General features: G+C 36.1%; 1 protein-coding gene across 1 annotated transcript in view; it reads left to right on the top strand.

Annotated features, from left to right (window-relative positions):
- Positions 1-22,673, top strand: part of npr1a (natriuretic peptide receptor 1a) — a 99,902-nt gene that overhangs the window by 10,200 nt on the left and 67,029 nt on the right. Inside the window, exon 3 of the mRNA XM_051873129.1 lies at positions 17,862-18,049. Within this exon, the coding sequence (XP_051729089.1) occupies positions 17,862-18,049 (188 nt within the window). The remainder of the gene's footprint in view (positions 1-17,861; positions 18,050-22,673) is intronic.

Here is a 22,673-nt window from a genome sequence, read left to right on the forward strand (position 1 = left end):
ACTAAGATGAATAAATGCTGTAGAATTGTTGTTCTTAGTTAACCAATGAAACCTAACTGAAAAATGTTACTGAATATATTGTAAAATATTCAAAATATCACCCAACCCTAGTTTCTCAGCATGCATTATGCCATGCATTACAACACCTGATATGCATACCAATGTCACAGCACAATTTTCATGACATTAGAGTGAATTTTTCACAGGGATGAAGCCCTGTTGTATTTCACAATTGTCTTTTTGCCGCTTTCTGAGGTCTACACGGAGTAATATGTTATGAGTATAGGGGTTTGGAGGTTTGGACCGGTCCTGGCGGTTTCTCAGAGCCAGCAGCGCTGTTAAGCCTCATTGTGAACGTCAGTGCTCTGGCTGAAAAGTAGGCGTAGAGCTAATTCAAACAGCATGGTTTTGTCCAAGAGCTGGATTACATCCTGAATTTGTGCCTTTCGTGTCAGTGTTTACCCCCAGAGCGCTGTTTACTAAATCAAAGCTGCGATTTGTGCAAAAAAAGGGAGAATGAAAAAGAGAAATATACCAGTATAAAGTATCCTGAGGGAAGTTGTGGTCTTATCACCTATAATGGTGGAAATAGATCAATTCCGTCAGTGTAATTATGAACTAATGCTGGTGGCAAATGTATTTTTTCTCACATTGTCACACATCTTGGTATCGGGAGCGTGAAATAAATGCTTATTCCCACATGGCAACATGGCTGGTTTAGTGAAAAAAAGAAGGTGAACTGTTGATGAATTGAGATGTAAGTAGTTGCTAAAGTGCGCAAAGTGGTTGTTAGTGTATTGCTAAGTGATTGCTAGGAATTTGCGAGCGGTTGCTAGGTGGTTTCTTACTGGCCCAAGTCATGAGAACCATTATTATTGGTATCTTATAATAATAATAATTATTATTATTTTTATTTATTAATTTCTTAGAATATTTGTAGTTAATAGTATTATAACTAAAACTATAATAATGCTGTTATTATTATTATTATTTAATAGCACCATTCATACATAAAATGCACCTCAAAGTGCTGTACAGGTATGGTTAAATAAAAATAAATATATATATATATTTCAGTTCAATTCACATTTATTTGTATAGTGCTTTTCACAATAAATATCATTTCAAAGCAGCTTTACAGAAAATGGAATCTACATTACAATTTAGTAACGTATTTCAGAAATGTACATATACAAGTCACGCAGTTAGCTAACAATGTACTAAGTTTTGACAGAAACAATGAGTTTATTGAAGTAATTATTACATTTTGTGAACCTAATGATTACAATATGTAGAAAATTTAGCATTGGTGCATGTTGATTCAGAGTTTGCGTCATCAGTCCTTGCAGGAGTTGGAGTCATCTCTTCACAGGTTTTGTGGCATCTGAAGTAAGAGGCTAGATCTGAATAAATAAATAACATACTAAAACAAATAAAAACAATAATAAGCAAAAAAAAAAAAAAAAGCAAAATTTTGTTTGAGTTGTATTCTTAGTTGGTTTTGCACTGTTTCCCGTTCTGTTTCTTGTGTTCGCATTTGTTGCTATGGTTGTTCATTGTTTAAGTTGCCACACTTGATTCTTGTTTCCTCCCTTTGAATTTCCTTTGTATATATAGCCCTGTGTTTGTAGTGCCCTTTGTCCGATCTCGTCCGTGTTTAGTGGTTGTTCTGTTTGCCGTGTTTTTTGTATTTTGAGATTCTGAGAAATTTAAGTTTGTTTTCATTAAAAATCTACTGCTTGCTATTAGATCCAGCCTATTTCATTTGTGCTGCAACCCATTATGTGACAGAAGATTGGACCAAAGATTAACAGAAAACAGGCTCAATATATACTAACACAAACCAATGAGCGAAACGAGAAACAGGTGCAATGCATTAATCAAAAAATGAATAATCATGGAAAGAAATATTAACACCGGAAACAGAACACAAAACAATGCAAAACCAACCAAGAATACAACTCAAACAAAACTCAAGCTTAGACCAAACGTGACATTATTATTATTATTATTATTTTTATTAATATTAATATAATATTATTAATAAAAAATAAAGATTTTGCTAAGGTTGTTATCATTTCCTACAATAATTAGTTTTTATTACTATTATTAATATTATATAGCACATTTCATACAAAAAAATGCAGCTTAACGTGCTTCATAGGTAAGAATATAAAAACATTTCAGACTGTAAATACATAAATAACACACTAAAATAGATTAAAAAAACAATAAGCAAAAAAAAAATCTAAAAATGTAAAATTAAAAAAGTAACTAGAAATAGTGAGCTTTACTAGTAAAAGCAGAAGTGATGTTTCCTTTGTCTGTAGTTTAGTGCACGTCTGTGTCTGGAGTTTCTATTTAGGAATTACCTCAGAGATGGGCTGCGCTCCACATGGCACTTCAGCTGGACTAACACATTCACAATCTCTTTGGCCGCCATGATTGAACACCACTGAACAGGAACCAGGTTGTTTCCATAGCGACAGAGAGCATCTGTCCAAATGCACAAAGACAAGTGGGCGTGACGAGACCTGTCACCTGTCGACTGAATCGTATGTTTTCGTTTAACATAGAACAGAGCTGTCGGAAAAAGGAGCACATAGACCAGACGCCCACACGCGGACCAAACTAACGTAACCACAGATAGGTACCACCCATCCAGTCACAACTGAAATACTTTTACATGCCTCAATGCCCACACATAAAAACACACATTCTTCAATATCACGGTGATAACAAAACAGCTGCAGCGTTATATCAGCACCTAATAAAGCCATTGTTGTGTTTATCACTGAGATATTGTGAATAAAACGCTAGGGTTTTTCCGAAGAGCAGTGTTGGGTAAGTTACTTCAAAAAAGTAATTAATTACTAATTACTAATTACATCATCAATGTTGTATTTAAAATACTTTTCTAATTACTCTGTCTGAAAAGTAATTTAATTACTCAATAAGTAATTCAACTCATTACTAATTCTTAAAATCATATAAACCTTGACTGGATAGACATAAGAAAGGAAACTCTTTTAATAATTTAAATATGAGTCAAACATGGAATAGTTTAACGTTTTATAGCTTTTTAAAACATTTTAGCTTTATTAAAACATATACTATAATACTTAAATTTTTTAGTAACAAATAGGAATGTCACGATACCAAAAATCTAGTATTCGGTACCGATACCACTAAAAGTGCACAATACTCGACACCAAAGTCGATACCACGGTAAAAAATATTTAAAGATACAAAAAAAAAACATGCTATATATTTTTCAGGTAGCCTAGTCTAATAGTATAAGTAAAAATACCACAGAAATTGAATAATCAAATATAAAATAACTCTGCATAGTCATAACTGTATAAATTAAATATAGATTAATCCTTATTAAAGCTTTTCTTTTGTTGTTTGATTATCATTTATAATACAGACAGCCAATAGTAGACAGTAGCATGTTTTAAAGGCTGCTGTACTAAGACCTAATGGACAGAGACAATATGCTGTTACACATGCTGTTCACATTCACATAACCACATAATTTCTCAAAATTTCTCATAATTTCACATAATTCACATAATTTTTGACATAACTGTGGGTGTATTTGAACGTTTATGTGTAATAAACTGTGAAAATTTGACACTCACGAGAGGCGGCTATGTGTGTGCGCTTTGGTTGAGAGCGCACTGACTGAAGACCGTCTATGAGAGAGCGCGTGAGTAGTTTTTTTCTCCCTTGGATATAGCTTACATTTTACAGTAATGTTCTTGCCTACCTGTGTCAAAAAAGTGAAGTAATTGGATTATTTCCATTCTGCAAAACAGCCACTCGCTTCTGCCGACATCTTCAGACAGCGACTACGCAGCCAACTGGTGCAAAGTTGCAAACTCACGCGCAACTGCACTACAGCTAACGATTTTAAAGAGGCAGCGTTAACTTTTACCTTAGACGACAAATTTAGATTTTAAATTCAATATTGATTTATACAGAACTGTTGAACTAATTTACGGTATGTAACACAAGTACATTATATGAAACTGTAATTAAATTACCTAAAAATGAACAGTAATCCCTTATTTCACTTAGTAACACGTTACACCCAACACTGCCGAAGAGTCATGCCAAACTGCAGTTTCTAGGTGTTGTATTTAGGGGCCGTTTACACGACACCGTTTTCAACCAAAAACTGAATTTTTTTATGTGATTTGGTCATTCGTTTTGGGGGTCTGAAAATGCAAACTGGTTTCAAAGTGCATATTTTTGGAAACGATACCATTATTGTCTGTGTAAACTACAAAAACGTGAATTCATGAAAACCGTTATGTCATGCGCATGCATATTACGTGTTCAGTGTATAGTCGTGTTGTTTTTCTTTTCAAAGTGACATCGCCAACTACTGTCCTGGAAGCATATTACAGCATTTTTAATAATTTTCGCAGATCCGTCTGAACAGAGATTGTTTTGACAATGTTGTCGCCTGTATGCGAAAAACGCAAAGGAAAACCTTTATCTGTTTTTAGTACATTGTTGTCCTGTAATCGTACCCTTAATGTGACGCTGAGCTGCCGTAACTCTTGTTTCCAACGTAAGGAAAAAAACAGCCAGACCAAACCAGCTGCAGCATGATAAGTGTGAACTGACATTTCCAGATCTCAGCCACTGGACTGTAATTCATAAAGAAAGTTTGGCTGTCATTGGGGCCTGTGCCAGCTGGAACGCTGAGCTCTTGTCAGTCATTTAGGCACAGCTGCTAATGATGGGTTAGGTTGGTTGGTGACATTCAGCAGGATGATCCAAGCATCACACGTCAAGGTGTAGATGCTGTTCTTCAGACACATGGTCTTGCGTCACATGCTGCTCCTGTGTCTGATAATACAAGTCTTGTATAGATTAAAGGGAGCTGTCATCATCTGCTCAGCCTACCGTTGCTCAAAACATTTTTTGTCTTTTTAAGAAAAAGTAAACACAATATCCAGTCTGCTTTTTTTCTATACAATGAATATGAATGGTGACCGCAGCTTTAAATCCTTTAAACATTATTCATTGAAACTCTTGCCTTTGGGCCTAGCTCTTCATTTTGTTTCATGCATCTGCATATTGCACCTTGGCACATTTGCAATACACAAAAGAACCAGTAGTGTTTGTGTGCAGTTTTTTTTTTAGGTGTATGGAAATGCTTTCAGGAAAACTATGCCAAGGTTTCTTTTTGAGCTTCTGTTTTAAGAGGAAGCATGGTATTCAGTAATCTGGATGTACCGTATATCTGCGTTGACCACTGAATAACTGGCTGAGTTTCACCACTGCAAACTCATGCTTCCAATGCAAAGTTTAGACACACCAAAGACCTTTTGATCTAAAGGCTACTAGGTATCTCACTTGGTACAGCATTGCACTTGGGTCTTGAGTCCTGTGAAACATGATAAAAGAGCTCAAAGCCTCATAAAAGGAAGCTGCAGTGGCATGGTTGCTTCAGTAAATGCGTTTTTATTTGGCGTTTGCTTTTATCATTATCGGTTAGTTTTAGTGTAGTTGATACATTGTTTTCAAATTCGATACAGCATTAATGTTTTAGCGCCACTCACCAGACATTTCATTTCTGAACTGCCGCGATACATACAGCAACCATCGTAATAAAATGTTCATACACTTTTAGTGCCACTCACTGTACATTTCACTTTGAAAGTGTCGAGAAATGTGCAAGAAGCAACGTAACATCATTTTGCCAAAGTGTCACCACTGGCACGCTGTTCCAGTGATCCCAGATTGAAAATTTCAATTCTCAATACTTTTAGCTTTTATTTACCTGGTTGGAAAAACAAATATATATTAAAAATGAAAAGAGTTCATTATTAATGTTAATCATAAATATAAGTAAAAATAAATATCAAAACATTAACATTTGGCCTATTAGTCTGTATTTACACTCCAACATTTAATGTATAGATTTTTGATTATTACAGTCATCGCAGTTTCGGATTCAACCTTTAAATATGGCTGTCACTCCCAAAACTTTGCAGTTTGTACTTAGCAGCATGAAGAATAAAACTTGAAATTGAAATTGTGAATCAGTTATATGCCTATTAAAAAAAACAAACAAAGAGCCTTCCCTTTATAATAATTGAAGCTGATCACTTCACAGTTCAGCGTAAACTCAGTGTCATCTGCACTTGCGCAAAAACTCCCAATATAATCAATGAAGCTGTCTACACTGCACAATGCGCAATCTCTTTTTTTTACATTGTATTTACACTGTTGGTTATTACTATTACAAAGGAATTTACAAGCATGCAGAACTCAATGGGCTTGAGCTAAATAAATCTCAAGCATTTTGAGCTGTATTGAGTGAATTCTGAGTAACTTTAACACCTCTGATTGGCCATTGCATTCATGCGCTCAACAGAAATTCCCTAACGCTTCAAAAAGAGATTGTAAATAGAAATCTTTGATGCTTTTCATAGAGCACGCAGGGGTGCTTGAAAGCAGATGTCTATCAGTGGATACTACTAAATAGACTCAGTGCTACTGGTATACTGCAGAAAGACTGGTATTGTTACATATGTAAAATTTAAGTATCAACTTGGTACTGAAGTACAGGTACTTTTAACAGCACTATTAAAGAATGAGTAGGTCTGTCCAAGCAAACATTTAGCCTATAATCTTTGTCATTCATGAAGTCTGATAAGGATGTTCTTGACTCAAGTTTGGGGAGTAATCAGGCAAAGCCTGCAGTTTCCATCATTTCCCATAAAAGAGGCCATCTGTTGCCTCCATGGACTCAGAAAGAGCTAATGGTAATTGTGCCCAGTTGTTGAGGCAAGTGCAGTTTGTCACCCTGTTTCACCAGACAGGTTTGTAAACACAAGGTGACTGGCACATAAAAGCAGCCATTGGCATTTCCGTTCTATGCCAAAACCCCCAAAACCCATGGGAGGCTCACAGAAAGTAGAGGTGCCTGCTGTGCAAACAGACATTCTAGAGTTCCAGTCAGATCTGATTGGAGGTGTAATTCATCAGAGCGACTCGCCCCTCATGCCACCTGATCTCAGCCCTGGGTCAATGGCAAATTGCCTATTGCATGTCTGGAATGTTCTGATTACCGAAAAGCTTCTGTAACAACAGATTTTCTTCATTATAAATGCCATTATAATCAGGGCTCGATTTGAGGGGGATGTGGGGGGATGGCGTCCCCCTTGTTGAAAAAAATGACAAAAAGCATCCCCTCTGTAAAGCCACCATCCCCTCTTACCATCCCCTTTAGATTAACAGTGTTATGTTTTATGTAGAACTTATAATGTAAACAAAATGTTAAAATTCTCTGTATGATAATTAACAAGCTATAAATAACAGCGATTGAACAGTCAGTACAGTGATTTGGAGCACCAAAGTCACGTGATTTCAGCAGTTTGGCAGTTTGACACGCAATCCGAATCACTGATTCAAAACAAAAGATTCGAAGCAGTGTCACTAGATATTGTTGAAAAGTCGTTATTTTGGTTTTTTTTGGTGCACAAAAAGTATTCTCGTCACTTTATAATGTTAAGGTAGAACCACCGTACTCACATGAACTGAATATTTCTTTGGTACCTTTCTGGGCACTGAAAATACGGATAAATATTGAATATCGGCCAATACTGATAAACATACAAAATCTCTAATCCAAGAACTAATGTATTACCAATATAGCATCCCTTAGGAAGTTTTTAAAAAAAATTTAGACTACAGCTAAAATTATGATAACATTTTCTGTGAGAGCATGTCTTTTAGCATGGCATCTTTTTTGGAAAGTTTGAATTGAAATCCATTTATGTTCATTGAAATCTGTTATGAATTTGAGATAGGTTTCCCTTTTGCAAAAGATTGTTACAAGGCCATACTTATGATGTATGTAGCATGGGAGTCAAACATTGCTCAGCCGCCCACCTAGCAGGTTTAATTAACTCAAAGTTTCTGTTTTCCTTGAAAGCTTGAGGCTTTTCTTGTAAATGTCTTTGTGGATCATTAATTCTGACGGTCAGATACTGGACAGCTATTCATCACAGGGTGCAATGAGTGACATTCCCAAGGCATTAGAGCATCAACCACCGTGGAAAAGCGAGACAGCAGAGGACAAAGGCAGAATGAATATGCTCTCTTACAGTAACACTGACACTCTTCAGCTACACTCTCACATTCATAACAGCCGGTTAAATATATCTCCTACATGCCTGGGCACGCTTGTCTCAAAGCATTCTCTTTAATCAGGATCTGTGACAGGACTTTATTAAGAATATGAAAATTGACATCTCAGCTGGTGAGGGATGAGAAGCATCAGTTTGGGCCAAGTTTGCATTTTTATTTACTTTGAATTATGGTGGGTAAGGCATTAATATGCAAAATTAGCATTTTGGCATTAAGACTAAAGGAGACCTGTAATGCCCCTTTTACTAGATGTAATATAAGTCTTTGGTGTCCCCAGAATGTGTCTGTGAAGTTTCAGCTCAAAATACACCACAGATCATTTATTATAGTTTGTCAAATTTGCCCCTATTTGGGTGTGAGCAAAAACACGCCATCTTTAAATGCAAATAAGCTGCTGCTCTTGGCCCCTTTCCAAAAGAGGGCGGAGCTTTAACAGCTTGTACTGCGGTTGCTCAACAACAACAAAGCTGGAGAATCTCACGCAGCCAAAATGACGATTGTCAGTAACGGTGTTCAGCCTTACATTGTTCAAACTGGAGTCGGACACTGATGGAGAGACTCAAGAAGAAGTTACAACTTTTAGAATGCATCTGGACGTTTCTGAATGGTTAGTGGATAAATTTATGTAGTTGCTGTGGAGTTGATTTAACTCATCGACTAGCATGTGCCGTCTTGTTAATCTTTTGTGCAAATCCAGTGTTGAATTGACCCTCGTTTGTGAAGCAGTCTGGCGTAAAATGACGGCATGGCAACAACACTCTACTACAACAACTCTTCCTCTTCTCTAAAGCAGCACAACATGGCCTCACCCCCTTTGTTGCATGTTCTCGGGGGCAGGGTTTATGTAAATTTTAGGGTTAGTGATGTCATAACCCGGGAAGAAGCTTGTTGTAGTCCCTACCAGCCGTTTGTTGTAGTCCTTAAAAAGTGAAAAAAAAAAATCTGCCTTTGCATTGAATTGAGCGTCGTAACTTGCAGATGTTGTTTATGCTCTAACAGCAACATTACACACTAACTAAAGTTAAAAAAGTGAAATCATAATCAGCCACCCCTTTAAGACTGAATGACTTGCTCCAACAAAAATACTGTGTAACAGAGCATAAAAAATTCACCCAAAAATTAAAATGTAGTCATTATTTACTCACCTCAGTGTTTTTCTAAAGCCATGTGACATTATTTCTTTTTCTAAACACAAAAGGTGAATGTTAAAAAAATGTCCTGTTTGCATTTGTTCCTATAATGGAAATGAATGGTGACCACCTTCAAGCTTTAAAAAAAGATGCAAAAGTATCATAATGCAATGTTATCATGCAACTGATACGACTTTCTGAATTCATATGATAGGGTTTGGTGGAAAACAAACTGAAATGTTATTTATTGCATGTATTATTGCATGTATGTAAGTCACCATGAAATCAAAATTGATAATTCTTATTTTTGATGGAATATTGCAGTATTTATTATACATGATTTATCTGTTCACATCATTAGTTTTTTTTTTTTTTAAATCATGTTCCCTTGTAATAACTCAAAATAACTTCCCCTCCCACTTGCAACAACATCTCTTCTCTGATGATGTGTTTACTGGCACAAAGGGAGGACAACCTGTTACTCACATGAGATCACAATAGCAAACCAAAATGATCCAATCAATTCTTGATGGAAAAAATCAAGTCCCATCTTATATTTTATCTTGAATATACATTAAAATAGGGAAGAAAAGACTATTGCAGCTTCTGTTTCATGCCGTTTTTAAAATATTGTGACGTTAGCTTGGCAACATGCTAACAGAAAACTGTGCAGTTCATGAAATATTTTTATTTTATTTTATTTTTATTTATTTATATATTTTTGGGCTACCAATGAAGTGATCAGTCAAAGTCTACTATGACCATTAAGATGATGACTTAGAAGGCAGATGCTTATGTAGGCAGTAGACAGCATGGCAGCTCATTGAGTACTGGCTCATTGAGTGTTATTTTATGTAATTGAGATAATATTGTAGGTTCTTTTTATATACATATATATATATATATATATATATATATATATACTATTTTTTTATTTTCATATTTTTCATTTTAATTTTAGTAAATATTTCAGTCATTTTTGGCAAAGCATGTGTATTTTCTCATGGGTGGGTAGTGTTGGTACATTGGAGCACAGACTGGCAAAGCCCATCTACAATAAGGAGCTATCAAAAACGACCCTGACAATACTCCCCCAAACATTAATCTGTCAACACTGACTTATATAAATACAATATTTGGTTAGCAGAGTTGGCATATAAAGGCTTGTTTATGGCCTGGGAACATAATTATTGTGGGGGAGGACAGTGCTTTATGTAAAAATATTGTATTTGGTATTTATATCTTTGTCTTTGAGTTTTTTGTTCTTGGTTAGGTTTTTTGATGCAAGATCTCACAGGGGCCATATACTGTACATGGCAGGTCTGTTTAATTTACAGACCTTGATTCAATTGTTTTACCTTTGGCTGGTAATTTAAGGTCTACTCAGTCTGATTTTATCTGACTACAGGAGAATAAATATGCAAAAAAAGTGACTCAATTTGACAAGAAAGCAGCGACAGCGTGAAATGAAAAAAAAAAAAGAAGAAGAAACGTGGAACAAAACAGTAAGAGGTAATTTTTTTGTCAGTCACGTCGTAAACTATTCCCAGCCCTGTCTTCTTGCATTAAATATGACTAAGAAGGAAAAACAGAACTAAATCAAATAGTTCCCAGCAGATATGGGAGGTCTGCTGTGCCAACATCATTTAAGGGTACAAAGAGATCGTATTAGATCATTTTATAAAATAAAAAAAAAAGAGTTTACATGATTGCCAGCACTGGCTAAACTGTCAAATGCTTTTTGTCACAATAGCGTACTACCATATGTATTTCTGCAGTATGTATACTACTGTACAGTTGTTTGGGGTCAGTAAGATTTTTTTAAATGTTTGTAATGTTTCTTATGCTCACCAAGGCAGCATTTATTTTAGCAAAAATACAGTAAAATCAGTATTATGTGAAATATTATTATAATTTAACAACTGTTTTCTATTTGAATATATTTTAAAATGTAATTTATTCCTGTTATGGCAAATTTTTTCACGTGCCATTACTCTGCCAAAATCCAACATAAACCAGCATAGAATAGAAAGTTCAAAAGAACAGAATTTGATCAATTTAAGGCATCCTTGCTTAATAAAAGTATTAAAGTGCCCCTATTATGCTATTTTAAAGATTCCTAATTTTGTTTTGGAGGTCTCCTACAATAGGTTTACATGCATCCAAGGTCAAAATACAATTTAATTTTCTCATAATATACATTGCAGCATCACTTCTTTTCTAAAACAGCTCAATCAAGGATCCTGTCTCTCTAAACGCCTCCTTTCTGGGAACATACTCTGCTCTGATTGGTCAGATGGCCCATTCTGTTGTGATTGGTCAAATGAGCAATATCACATATAGCTGCGATATAGCTGTATATCAGCACGGCTGTGATTCGGCCGTAGTATACATACTAGTATACATAGTATACGCTATGTTTTCATATAAATCGCATATCTGAGGTCTAAACAACTATATTCTCGCCTAAAAAACTCTTAAAACAACATTCCGTTACAAAATAACAGTAGTATCTATAAAAATATGGTGGGTTTGCTTGTCCGTCATGACACTCACTGTGAGAATGCTGACAGCGGAGTGATTCAAAAGGTGAAACGGTTACCGTGCGATACTGGAGGAATATCGCATGGCTGGAAAGACCTCTTAGCCAATCAAATTCAAGAACCAGAAGGAACTGTTGTATAAACAGCTATATTACACACTTCATGAAAGATAATATCCAAAAAAGCATAATAGGGGCAATTTATTTTCCCAAACTTTAAATGGTAATGTATGCATAGAATACCTAGAAGACTCTTATACAGAACACTAAATACTGTATCCCACAATACAACATGTAACAAATAAACCATAAGTATTATCAACCACGATTTTTAGCTCTTTCTTAACTCATTGGATTAAAAAGTGATGATAATGTAGTATGTGTCTTTTTGAAACATTTATCATTAGGTAATGAAAACTGTTCCACTGCTTTTTGTTTAGAAAATACAGTGTAGAGTGCTGTAGGCAATGATCTGTTTCAATTTCAATACTGATTGAGCCTGAGTCAACAATTAAACTGGATTTTCACCAGGACATCACCATTAGGGAAATTAAATCAGAATAGCTTCCAGCCCTGAATGCATCTGACTGGGCTTTGATTCTGATTGCCTGTTGATTAGTAGAATGAGGTGTGGAGATTTCTCTTAATTTGTCACCCAGTGATTATGATCAATGATCACAGGATGACACAACGTGTTAAAGACTGAATATATTATTTACCACTATCAAGCCAAATGCCCTGAAAATCCACACGAAAAATGTCTCTGTTCCAAACCCTAGTATGATGTCTTGTCTACTGCTGGATACAGTACATAAACAGCTGCAAAGGAGTCGGACTGTCGGACTAAGGTGTATGATAGTATCATGGTATCACTGTAAAACAAGATAAGTTCAGAATACTCGATTTTTGTAGACACCGATTACCTCAAAACATTTAAGTAAAGCAACTCAATTTTTTCAAGTAAACAATAATTATAAATAATAATTAAGTGAAACTGAAAAGCTTAAATTTGTTTTTATTTAATGTTTAAGTGCACTGTACTCAAAACTATTGTTTACCATACATGTTTCTCATTTTTTAATTATTTTGATGCAGTGGTTGATAAGTTCAGAATACTCAAAACATTTAAGTAAACAACTCAAAGATTATTTTAGTAGAACTTAAATTTATTTTGTACTACACAAACTCATTAATTACGATTTAACTGAAATATTGAATAAACTAACCTAATCTTTATGGTTAAGTGTTAGTTAGCCACAGCACACTAGCATGCGCTAATGTAACCATCAAAGAGACTATCATACGGAGCCCCGTACATGACATGCAAGAAAAGAAATTAAATCGTGCGCACAATTCACTAATTCGTTCTCTTGATTTACTAAATCGTGCGCACGACTTACTACTTCGTTCCCTCGATTTACTAAATCGTGCGCACAACTTACTAATTCGTTCCCTCGATTTACTAAATCGTGCACACGATTTACTATTTCGTTCCCTCGATTTATAAATCATGCACATCATTTATAAATCGAGGGAACGAAATAGTAAATCGTGTGCACATTTTAGTAAATCAAGGGAACGAATTAGTAAGTTGTGCGCACAATTTAGCCTACTTTTTTTTTTCTGCATGTCATGTCTGGGGCTCCGTACTATCACTATTTGCTTGAACTGTTAATCAACATGCAGTATATATAGCCTTGAAGTTTCGCAGCCCATTCTCGACCTAACCACAGGCATTACTCTTCACCACGATGGTAACCAAATCTTCAACATCACAGAAACACCATTAAATACCAAAATAACAGAACATTAAACAATAACACATCTTCCCCTATATTAATCTTGTGCAAAAACACAAAATAACACTCAATTTCAACATTTATTCACCTTACACAGTGTGACACAAAGCATGCTGGGACTTTGAAATCTGATGCAACTCAAGTTTAATGTTGAATAGATTTTTCAAGCAATGACGTGACATGGATGACGTCACTTTATGTCGCTCAGTAAACTTAAAAATAATAATTTAAGTATAAGGGTTTACTCAAAAATGTTGAGCTATACAAAAATAAAACTAAACTCCTTGTTCAAAAAATGCAATTGTTTTAAGTTGCATTAATGATTTAACAGACTTTAATTGCAGTGTACTCAATCTTTATAAGTTAGTTGCACTGAACAGTGTAGATGTATTAAATAAATGCTATAAAGTATCCAGTATGATTAATTAAATGTGTTTTTATGTCTGAAAAACTGCCCACAATTTGTGCTCAGTGTGATGCAAGTAGGTAGGTTAATATTTTAATTCATTGCTCTCCATGAAAAATAGCCTGATAAATCACTCTACTACATGTTTTGCAACTAAACAGACATGAAAAATTAATGTAGTGACCAAGTCATGTCGTTAGAAAGAAACAAGTCTGTTCACTATAAAAGAAAAGAAAAAAAGGAAGGTAAAAGTAAAGAAAGAAAGGTAAAAGAAAAGGTGAAGTGAATGTAGGAGCTATGTAGGGGCACAATGCATAACTGAATTCTTTTCTAAGAGATGAGTGTATTAAACCTTGGAAAAGAGCTACTGTTTCCGAGAATTAGAATGAAATGGCCACTGTTCATCATCAACTCAACCTAGCTCATAGATTGCTACAAAAGAGTCCACACTTCAACTATACTCACAGTGCATAAGTGGAGCTATAGAGCTCTTGTGTATGTTCTTCTGTTTTATTCTTCCTTCAATTCCATTTGCGTGGAGAACACCTGACTGTTATTGGGCTAGTTATAGAGGATAATGACTTATGGGTGCTTCCCAGTGAATCATAAATGAAGAGCTGTGTGTGGTCCTGTTTGCTAATCTTTTCATCCGAAATAACGAGCCCTCACATCTGTCACTGTTACTTAAGCCCCACCTGCTGTGAATCCATCACTGCAGCGCTGGTGCTGCACACCTGAGAGACACAAGTGCATTCTGTTATTGTTGTGGTATGTGATTAGGTTTTATGACATCTTTGAGTTTGGACATAAATCATTCTGGTTCACTCGAGTTATTTTCCAAGCGGCCATAGCAACAGATATGGCACTTTATCTTCTGTCACCAGGAGTTCCTCCATGATCAATTATTTATGAAATTGCTGCACAATAACAGAGGCTTTCAAAGGCTTCAACAGGTGATAGAAAGTCACAATGAAAGCAGGAGAGAGAAAGAGACGTTTACTATCTCTGCAGTATATAGTATGTATACTGTGCTGATTATGTATTACATTTGCCAAAAAGTGTTGTATATACTGTAATGAAGTATACTGCATGGAATACACATCCCACAGTGCAATGCAGTCAACTTCTTTTTCCAAATTCAAGTATTTTTCACTCTTTATTTGGTCAAACTGCCAAAAGTTAAAATATTTTTACATAAAATTGAAACATTTCTCATGGATCTGTCTATCTATCTGGATTGATTGATTGATTGATTGATTGATTGTCTACAGTAGACTGACTGACTGACTGACTGATTGATTGATTGATTGATTGATTGATTGACTGATTGATTGATTGATTGATTGATTGATTGATTGATCGATTGATCGATTGATCGATCGATTGATTGTCTACAGTAGATAGATAGAAAGACACAAGATGCACATTTTCCAGTGCAGTAATATTCCATTCGGAACATGTCAGTCTTTGTCTCACATATCAGGGTTTTTCTTTTTTTTTAAAGGTACTGTTGTAATTAACACCTCACCTCACTTCCTCATTAAGCCCACCAGGAATGAGTCTGTGGGTAATTGCTGTGGCGATCTGACCCCTCTTTGGCATTTAGGAGTGTGAAGAACATAACTCCCAGTCCCCCTTGCTTCATATGCCTGATGTATGCTGCACTTCATCAGCAGAGACAGACTCAAATGTTACCTGCCATCCCGTACCTCTTGCACTGCAGTCTACACCTTAAAATATTCTGTGAAAAGGTGAATAAAAGCAGTTAAAATTCAGTGTTAACTTCGATGTTAAAATACTTTCTCATGTCTCAAAATAAGACGCAGAGACAACTGTATGGCTTTTTGGAACTCTCAAAGCACTTCTTTGTCTGAGAATCCCGAACAAAACTGGTTCAATTAATGGTGTGAGTTTGGGGTGGGACTGTCTGTTTGGGTGGCCAATAGTAGATGGGGGGGGTGTGTGGGTAAACAATCCTCTCATGTACTTACAGAGACTCTTTAAAATGCAACTGCAGATTATTAACTTAAAAAAAAAAAAAAAAAAAAAATCAAACCTTGATGCATTAAACCTTGGAACATGTAGTTCTTGGTAAAATTATTGTGACAGATGTTCATTGCACAACATGATTTACCCTAGAACATGTTCTTGAATCAACATCTTTTGTCGGTCCTGAAACTATTTTCATACATTCATAGTCATAACCTTATCGCTGAAGCAGAGGGAAATGATAGGCTGATATGAATGTTCTTAAATCCCCCAAGCTTAATGCAGCCAGCAAATCCTCCTGGGAAGCTCCTACTTAGCAGTTGAGAAGTTGTCATTTTGAAGTGATGTAGTGATTTTGTTTGAGGAAAAAAAAATGTGTTGGGCAATTTCAACAAAGAACAAGCTTTTTTAGTGCTTGTGCAACATAATGACGAGCAAATTTGTAAATCCAGAAATTCATGAAAATGTATTTTTAAAATGTTACTTGTTACAAAAAATGACACTCCCAACCACGCATAAATGATGCATACATGATACGTAAGTTATGTGTTTTGTGTCCTTTTAAGGCCGGAACACACCAAGCCGACGGTCGGCCGTCGGGCAGTTTTTGTTCGTCGGCCGACTACGTTTTCTCAGTGTGTTCCGCACCGTCGGCTGAAGTTGGTCCTCGTCGGCTTTTTTTCGGCCGATTTGAAATGTTGAATCAGCGTCGGAGCTCGTCGGTCCGTCGGGCCATCTGATCATTCTGACTGGCCGTTCAGCTACTGCCACCTGCTGGTACAGAAATGCATTTTATCTTGCGCAGGCGCAGAATGACGTGCTACTTGGCCGTCGGGTGTCAAGCGTCGGTTTGGTGTGTCAGGGCAACTTTGGACACAGACACTGCCGACGTTAGCCATCCCCGCAGTCTGCTTTCGTCGCCACTAGTTCATCGGCGTCGGCTTGGTGTGTTCTGGCCTTTAGGCAAACCGATGACACTGCATCTTGATACTTGATACTGCGTCTTGATAGTTAATAAACTATTTACCATAGTAATATATAATAACAAAATTAATTAGTGATCATTTAGTTAAATGTGAAAATAAATTTCATTGATATATAAAAATGATTGAAAACATTATTATTATTATTATTATTATTATTATTATAGATTACTAATATTCTGAGCACCAGTAGCATTTGTCTGCAAGTTTAACACTTAATAATTAAATAATTTTTGTAAGACATAACATGGCCAATTATTCTTTTTGCATTTATGCAATATAGTGGAGCCAAACGTAATACATGCACCATTTTTACGCATGATTGGAATTAATCAACATACACGTTTAATCAATTCTTAACCTACAACTGAGGTTTATAAAGTGTTTGTGAATCTTGAGGGGACTTTTTGGAAAGTTCCACTTTATGTGTACATTTCTCTGAATTTACTCCTGAATTTACTGTATTGAATCATTGTCATGCAGCCATTGCATAAATTTATCCTGAAAACTTTGTTTGTTCTTCATCAACAAAATTCATACAACCTCAATTATACATTCAGCATTCTTAAAACTAACTAATAATCAATTACCTTCTGCAGTGATTCAACGTGCCCTTAACAAGTGAGTTTCAGCTCGTCAGCTGTTCGTAACCTCAACCTTAATTGCAAATTAAAATGTCAGACTTTCGGGTGCTTTTGCATTTGCAGTACAAACCAAAGCTCATTTGCCACACAAGCACATTCCATTCTAGTAATAATCGAAACTGAATTCTCATTAAGTCTGAACTTTTTTTTTTCCTCCACGAGATAACTGAGTTTTTCTATCTTGTGTTTGCAGTGGTTTATGTCTGCTGCAAGTGGGAGACATTTCGCAAGCTGATGGTGGAGTTCTGGAGGCGGGGTTTTCCTCAGGAGGAGTACACCTTCTTCTTCATCGATCTGTTTGGACGCAGTCTGCAGAGCCAGCCTGCTAAACCATGGGCACATGGGGATGCTGATGACAATGCAGCAAAGGAGGCATTTAAAGTGAGTTTGATGTAAATGTGCTGATGTAAATAGTAATAATACTCATACAGAGCCTTAAAGGTCCACTGAAGTGCCTTGAAATGCACAGCGTTATTCAATGTGTTGACGTTATTTCCACTGAAACAGGAAGACAGGGTGGGACATATCGAGAAGCTCCTCCCATTTTTAAAAATAGCCAATAGTGTTTTGTTTATGTCACAGCTCATCGAGAGCCATTGAGCTCGACAAAGCCGTATTTGATAGCTTATGACAGCCACATATAATAGATCTAATAGATTCCCCTTTTAGATTTAATATGAAACTGTTGCTAAAGCAAAACATGCTGAGAATGTCTAGTTTGAAAAGTGTTTGATTTATGTTGTGATGTTATCTCTTCTACTCGTCAGTTCAGTTTCTAATGACACATCTGTCTAACCGTTTCTCCTCCTAATATCCCCCATATCGCTTTAAAATACAGCATTCTGTGTAGAATTCAAATGGGTTTGATATGCTTTGTGGTCTGCGCTGACTTGCGCATATGATCCACTCTGTGCTATCATGTCTCTGGACCGGAGCAGACTATGCGCGCTACGGTGGTTCGCGTGACACTAACGTGAAACCAGACTGCATTCGCCCCAACAGAAAGCATATTTACACTGTCTGAATCATTCCCTATCCCCTATATACTGCATTATGTGCCATTCAATATGTAAAACTGTGAATGTGATTTATGGTGTAGGGGGCGGGACCCTTCCAGTTCTAGAGAGCATTTGATTGGACAGAAAATCTGATGAGAAGCTGAAGTGCAGGGTCATGTCTTCAAAATCGTTGATTCATATTGGCGGAAATGAGAGACTATAAGTTTTGAATGCTTATATCATCTAAATCTGAATTTAGTAATTAACGATTTTAATGATTAATTGATGATCGATTCATTGTCGATAATACATTTAATCGATAAAACTTATCGATCGTCGATTAAGCAGGTTCATGTTGCTCAAACACGAAACACGTAAAGCAGACACGAGGGAAAATGAAGCATGCGTGCCGGAGTTATGTTTGAGACCATTTTACAGCTAGAGTTACACCTTCATCATGACTATAAGTTTGCGTGTGCATTCGCAGCCTTTTGTTTTATACAAATGTAAGTTGTAATATTGTGTTTATTTTGTGTAGTCCTATCTATATCTGGTTTATCTCATATAGGATGCATTTGTTTAAGAATTAACGCTGTAGTAAAGCGTGCCGGTGATCATCTTCAGCTTCAGCACTTTAAGCTCAAACAGCAATGCACAAATAATAATGACTATGATTGGGACTGACATATTGCATAACATTATAAAGAGAACAATATTGTAATAAAACATTGTGAATTATTTGGGTTTAGTTGCCGTTTATTTGTTTCATCGTGTTGCTCCAGGAAGAGCGTGTCCACAATGACTCACACATTCTGAATAGGACGTAACTTAGTTCAAGTTCACTTGTACATTCGCGTGCAGATATAATTTGTAATACAGTATTATGTTTATTTTGTATATATCTGATTAATCTCATATAGGATGCATTTCTTTGAGTTAAATAACATGCTAGTAAAAGTGCTCCAGTTTACCGGTGTTCATTCAGCGCTTCAGCGCGCACAGCTCAAACAGCAATGCACGACTAATAATAACTATGACTGGGACTGTCATATTACTTAACATTAATGAGAACACTATTTTAATAAATCGTTGTGAATTTATTGGGTTTTGTTGCCGTTTTCAGCGCATTGTTCCAGGAAGAGCGCGTCCACAATAGGAGTACACGTTCTGACAAGCACGCATCTGAGGCGGTGTTGGTGACACGTCGTATTAGTCGTTATATTTGATTATTAAATAAGTAATTTAATAAATGATCAATCACATCAACTCATTTTACAATCCTACTAGCCCTTTATTTAGATTAAAACACTTCTCATTCATTTGGTGAGGAACATGGTGTTTTGAGCAGCATTTGCACACCCTGTCATGCTGTTGACTATTTGCCACTGCAGTAGACGCTGATTGTAGTATTAAGGCTAACAATTAATCTATTAATTGATCGTTAATTTAAACGACGATCAATCATGGGAATTTGTGTAAATTGACATAGTGGGGACTTTAAGGGCCCAGAGAGAGGGGCCCGGAAAAATGTCAGATGTGGCCCCATTACAAATAAAAAATATAATATTTTTTTATATTATATTGTATTTTATTTTCTATTATTATTTTTTTAAGATATGTATATGTACATACATTTTCATCTAATTGAAAAATTAGATACACACACACACATACATACATACATACATATATATATATAAATTATAATTTTATTTAGTTACATTTTCAGTATAGCATGACACAGGAAATGTCAAACCATGAACTTGCGATACTCTCCACAGATTTCAAAAGGGAAATGCATAGGCATATTCACTGTGAACCCATATTTGTGCAGGTCTTTGTTGATGTGTGATTAGCAGCCAGCTGCAGCTGTGTTTCCTCTATTCAGATAGGATCAGACAGAAAGACATAGGAATGTGCTGCGTTTGGCTCAAAGTCGTAGAGAAATATGACTGGATATTTGAAATATGCGGAAATATGACAGCTCTGGAGGTGCTAGTGAAGGCTGTCGCATGGCTTCATGTCTTCTTGTGGCTCACTGCCAACCGTCACCCCCTACTGTGCCTGAAAATGAACTTTCTAAATGTTTATTTAGCCTGAAACGAGACCGTGTCGCATATTTTTCTGAATATTTTTTTAACATATTTTTGGAGCAGTCTGAGTTAATGTCACTGATGGGATCTGGTGGAAATGTGTGCATGGTTCTATAAAAAGCTCATTTTAAAATGCAGAGATGATTACATAAAATCTGATATTTATGAAAATGAAGGTTTTCATAAATATAGGATCTCACAGCTCTTCACTTGATTTAGAGCCAATTTAGTTAGTTTCAGGAATGCACATATAAATAATTTTTGATTTTCAACTTGCTTATCCTGAATCACTTTATAAGTGTCAGTGAAAGTATATGAAATGCAACCAAACTAAAGAGTTTCATCTGGTGGGCGATAATATGTGAGAAAAATCCTGAAAAATTGATCTGCTCCAAAACTGGCTTTAAACTGAATCGAAATGTGTTGTGTTTGACAGAACTCAATGTTTTGTTTTGTTTTTGTTTTTATTCACTCTAAGGAACTGCATTATAATGAGTTCTCACATAGACTCTATTTACATTCGCTGGCATTAACTAACAGCTGTGGTGAGCTGACATTTACTTATCCGCAGACAGGAATCATTCCATTAGGCTCATGATACAGCTAACAGTTGGTACGAAAATGATTTCATCAACTGTTAATATCAGAGGTGACTGTCCTGTTTGGACATTTATGTAATAAAAGTTAAATACTGCAGTGCAAAGAAAAACATGCTCATCAAGCAGTTGGTCAAAGCTATGACAAAGTGTTAAAGCTTAATTTGTCATTTCTACAGACCGACACTATAGTCTGTTGAGACTCACACTAACTTTAAAGTCACAATGAAATCAAATGTGAAAATTCTTATTTTTTATGGAATATTGCAGTTTATTATAAATTATTTTTCCTTTATCTTATTTGAGAAGCCATTTCACTTGGATATACAACGCAATGCAGAAGAAAATATGGTCGCAACTTCCATTTCATGCTGACTTTAATGAACAACAAACTAGACCATCTAAACTAGTGTTTGCAACCCTCTATGTCTTATATACCCCCACAGCTTCATTAATAAGTCTTAAAGGGGTCATAACATGAGCAATTTGCCTTGATCTTTTGACATATAAAAGGTCTTTGTACCATTAAAACATCCTGCAAGTTTTATAGCTTAAAACGTCCTCCTCATTATAAACAAAGCATTTATGGTTGCTCCAAAAACGGCTCGTTTGGATATTGTGCGATCTGTGAAGTCACATTGGCAAATATGTTTGCATATCACTGCCTCCAGAAGAAGACATCGACAAATAGTTTTACATCATCGCACCATAGCCCCCGCCCACTGGCATTCAGTCACTTAAAGGCAGACACTTGCCTACACCCTATGCGAGTGTAGCGTCAAAAGCAAATAGAACCCATTATAATCACTGACGCGGTTTACCCTGGGTACAGTATACAGATGTGCGTTTTAGTGTCTGACATGCTGCACGTACTTGAGTCTGTCGACAAGAGGAAAAATGGTAGAGTAAATGAAAGCATATTAATGCGTTAAAGGGATAGTTCACCCAAAAAATTATCCTATGATTTACTCACCCTCAAGCCATCCTAGGTTCAAATAACTAGCTTCCAGCGGACGACCGTACACATACTGTGCACGTTGGGCAGAAGAGCAACCTCTGACCCCACGCAATGACGCAATGACGAACGTGGAGGTGCAGAGGAGACAGCAAAACAAAACACCGGTCATGAATTAGAAGTCTAAAATGAGAAATTTTAGAGAGAAATGTCGGAGGATTTTGATATAAGAGAAGAGGAGCTTGAGTTTGTTGCACAGCTCTATTTGTTTGAACCGTGAGAGGCGTCTAAGCTTACAATACTCCTACATCCTGCGTCATACATTGCGTCACCGGTTTGCGCATTCTGCATACGGTCGTCCAC

Source organism: Ctenopharyngodon idella, chromosome 19 (genome assembly GCF_019924925.1).
Source record: "Ctenopharyngodon idella isolate HZGC_01 chromosome 19, HZGC01, whole genome shotgun sequence".
Lineage (NCBI taxonomy): Eukaryota > Metazoa > Chordata > Actinopteri > Cypriniformes > Xenocyprididae > Ctenopharyngodon > Ctenopharyngodon idella.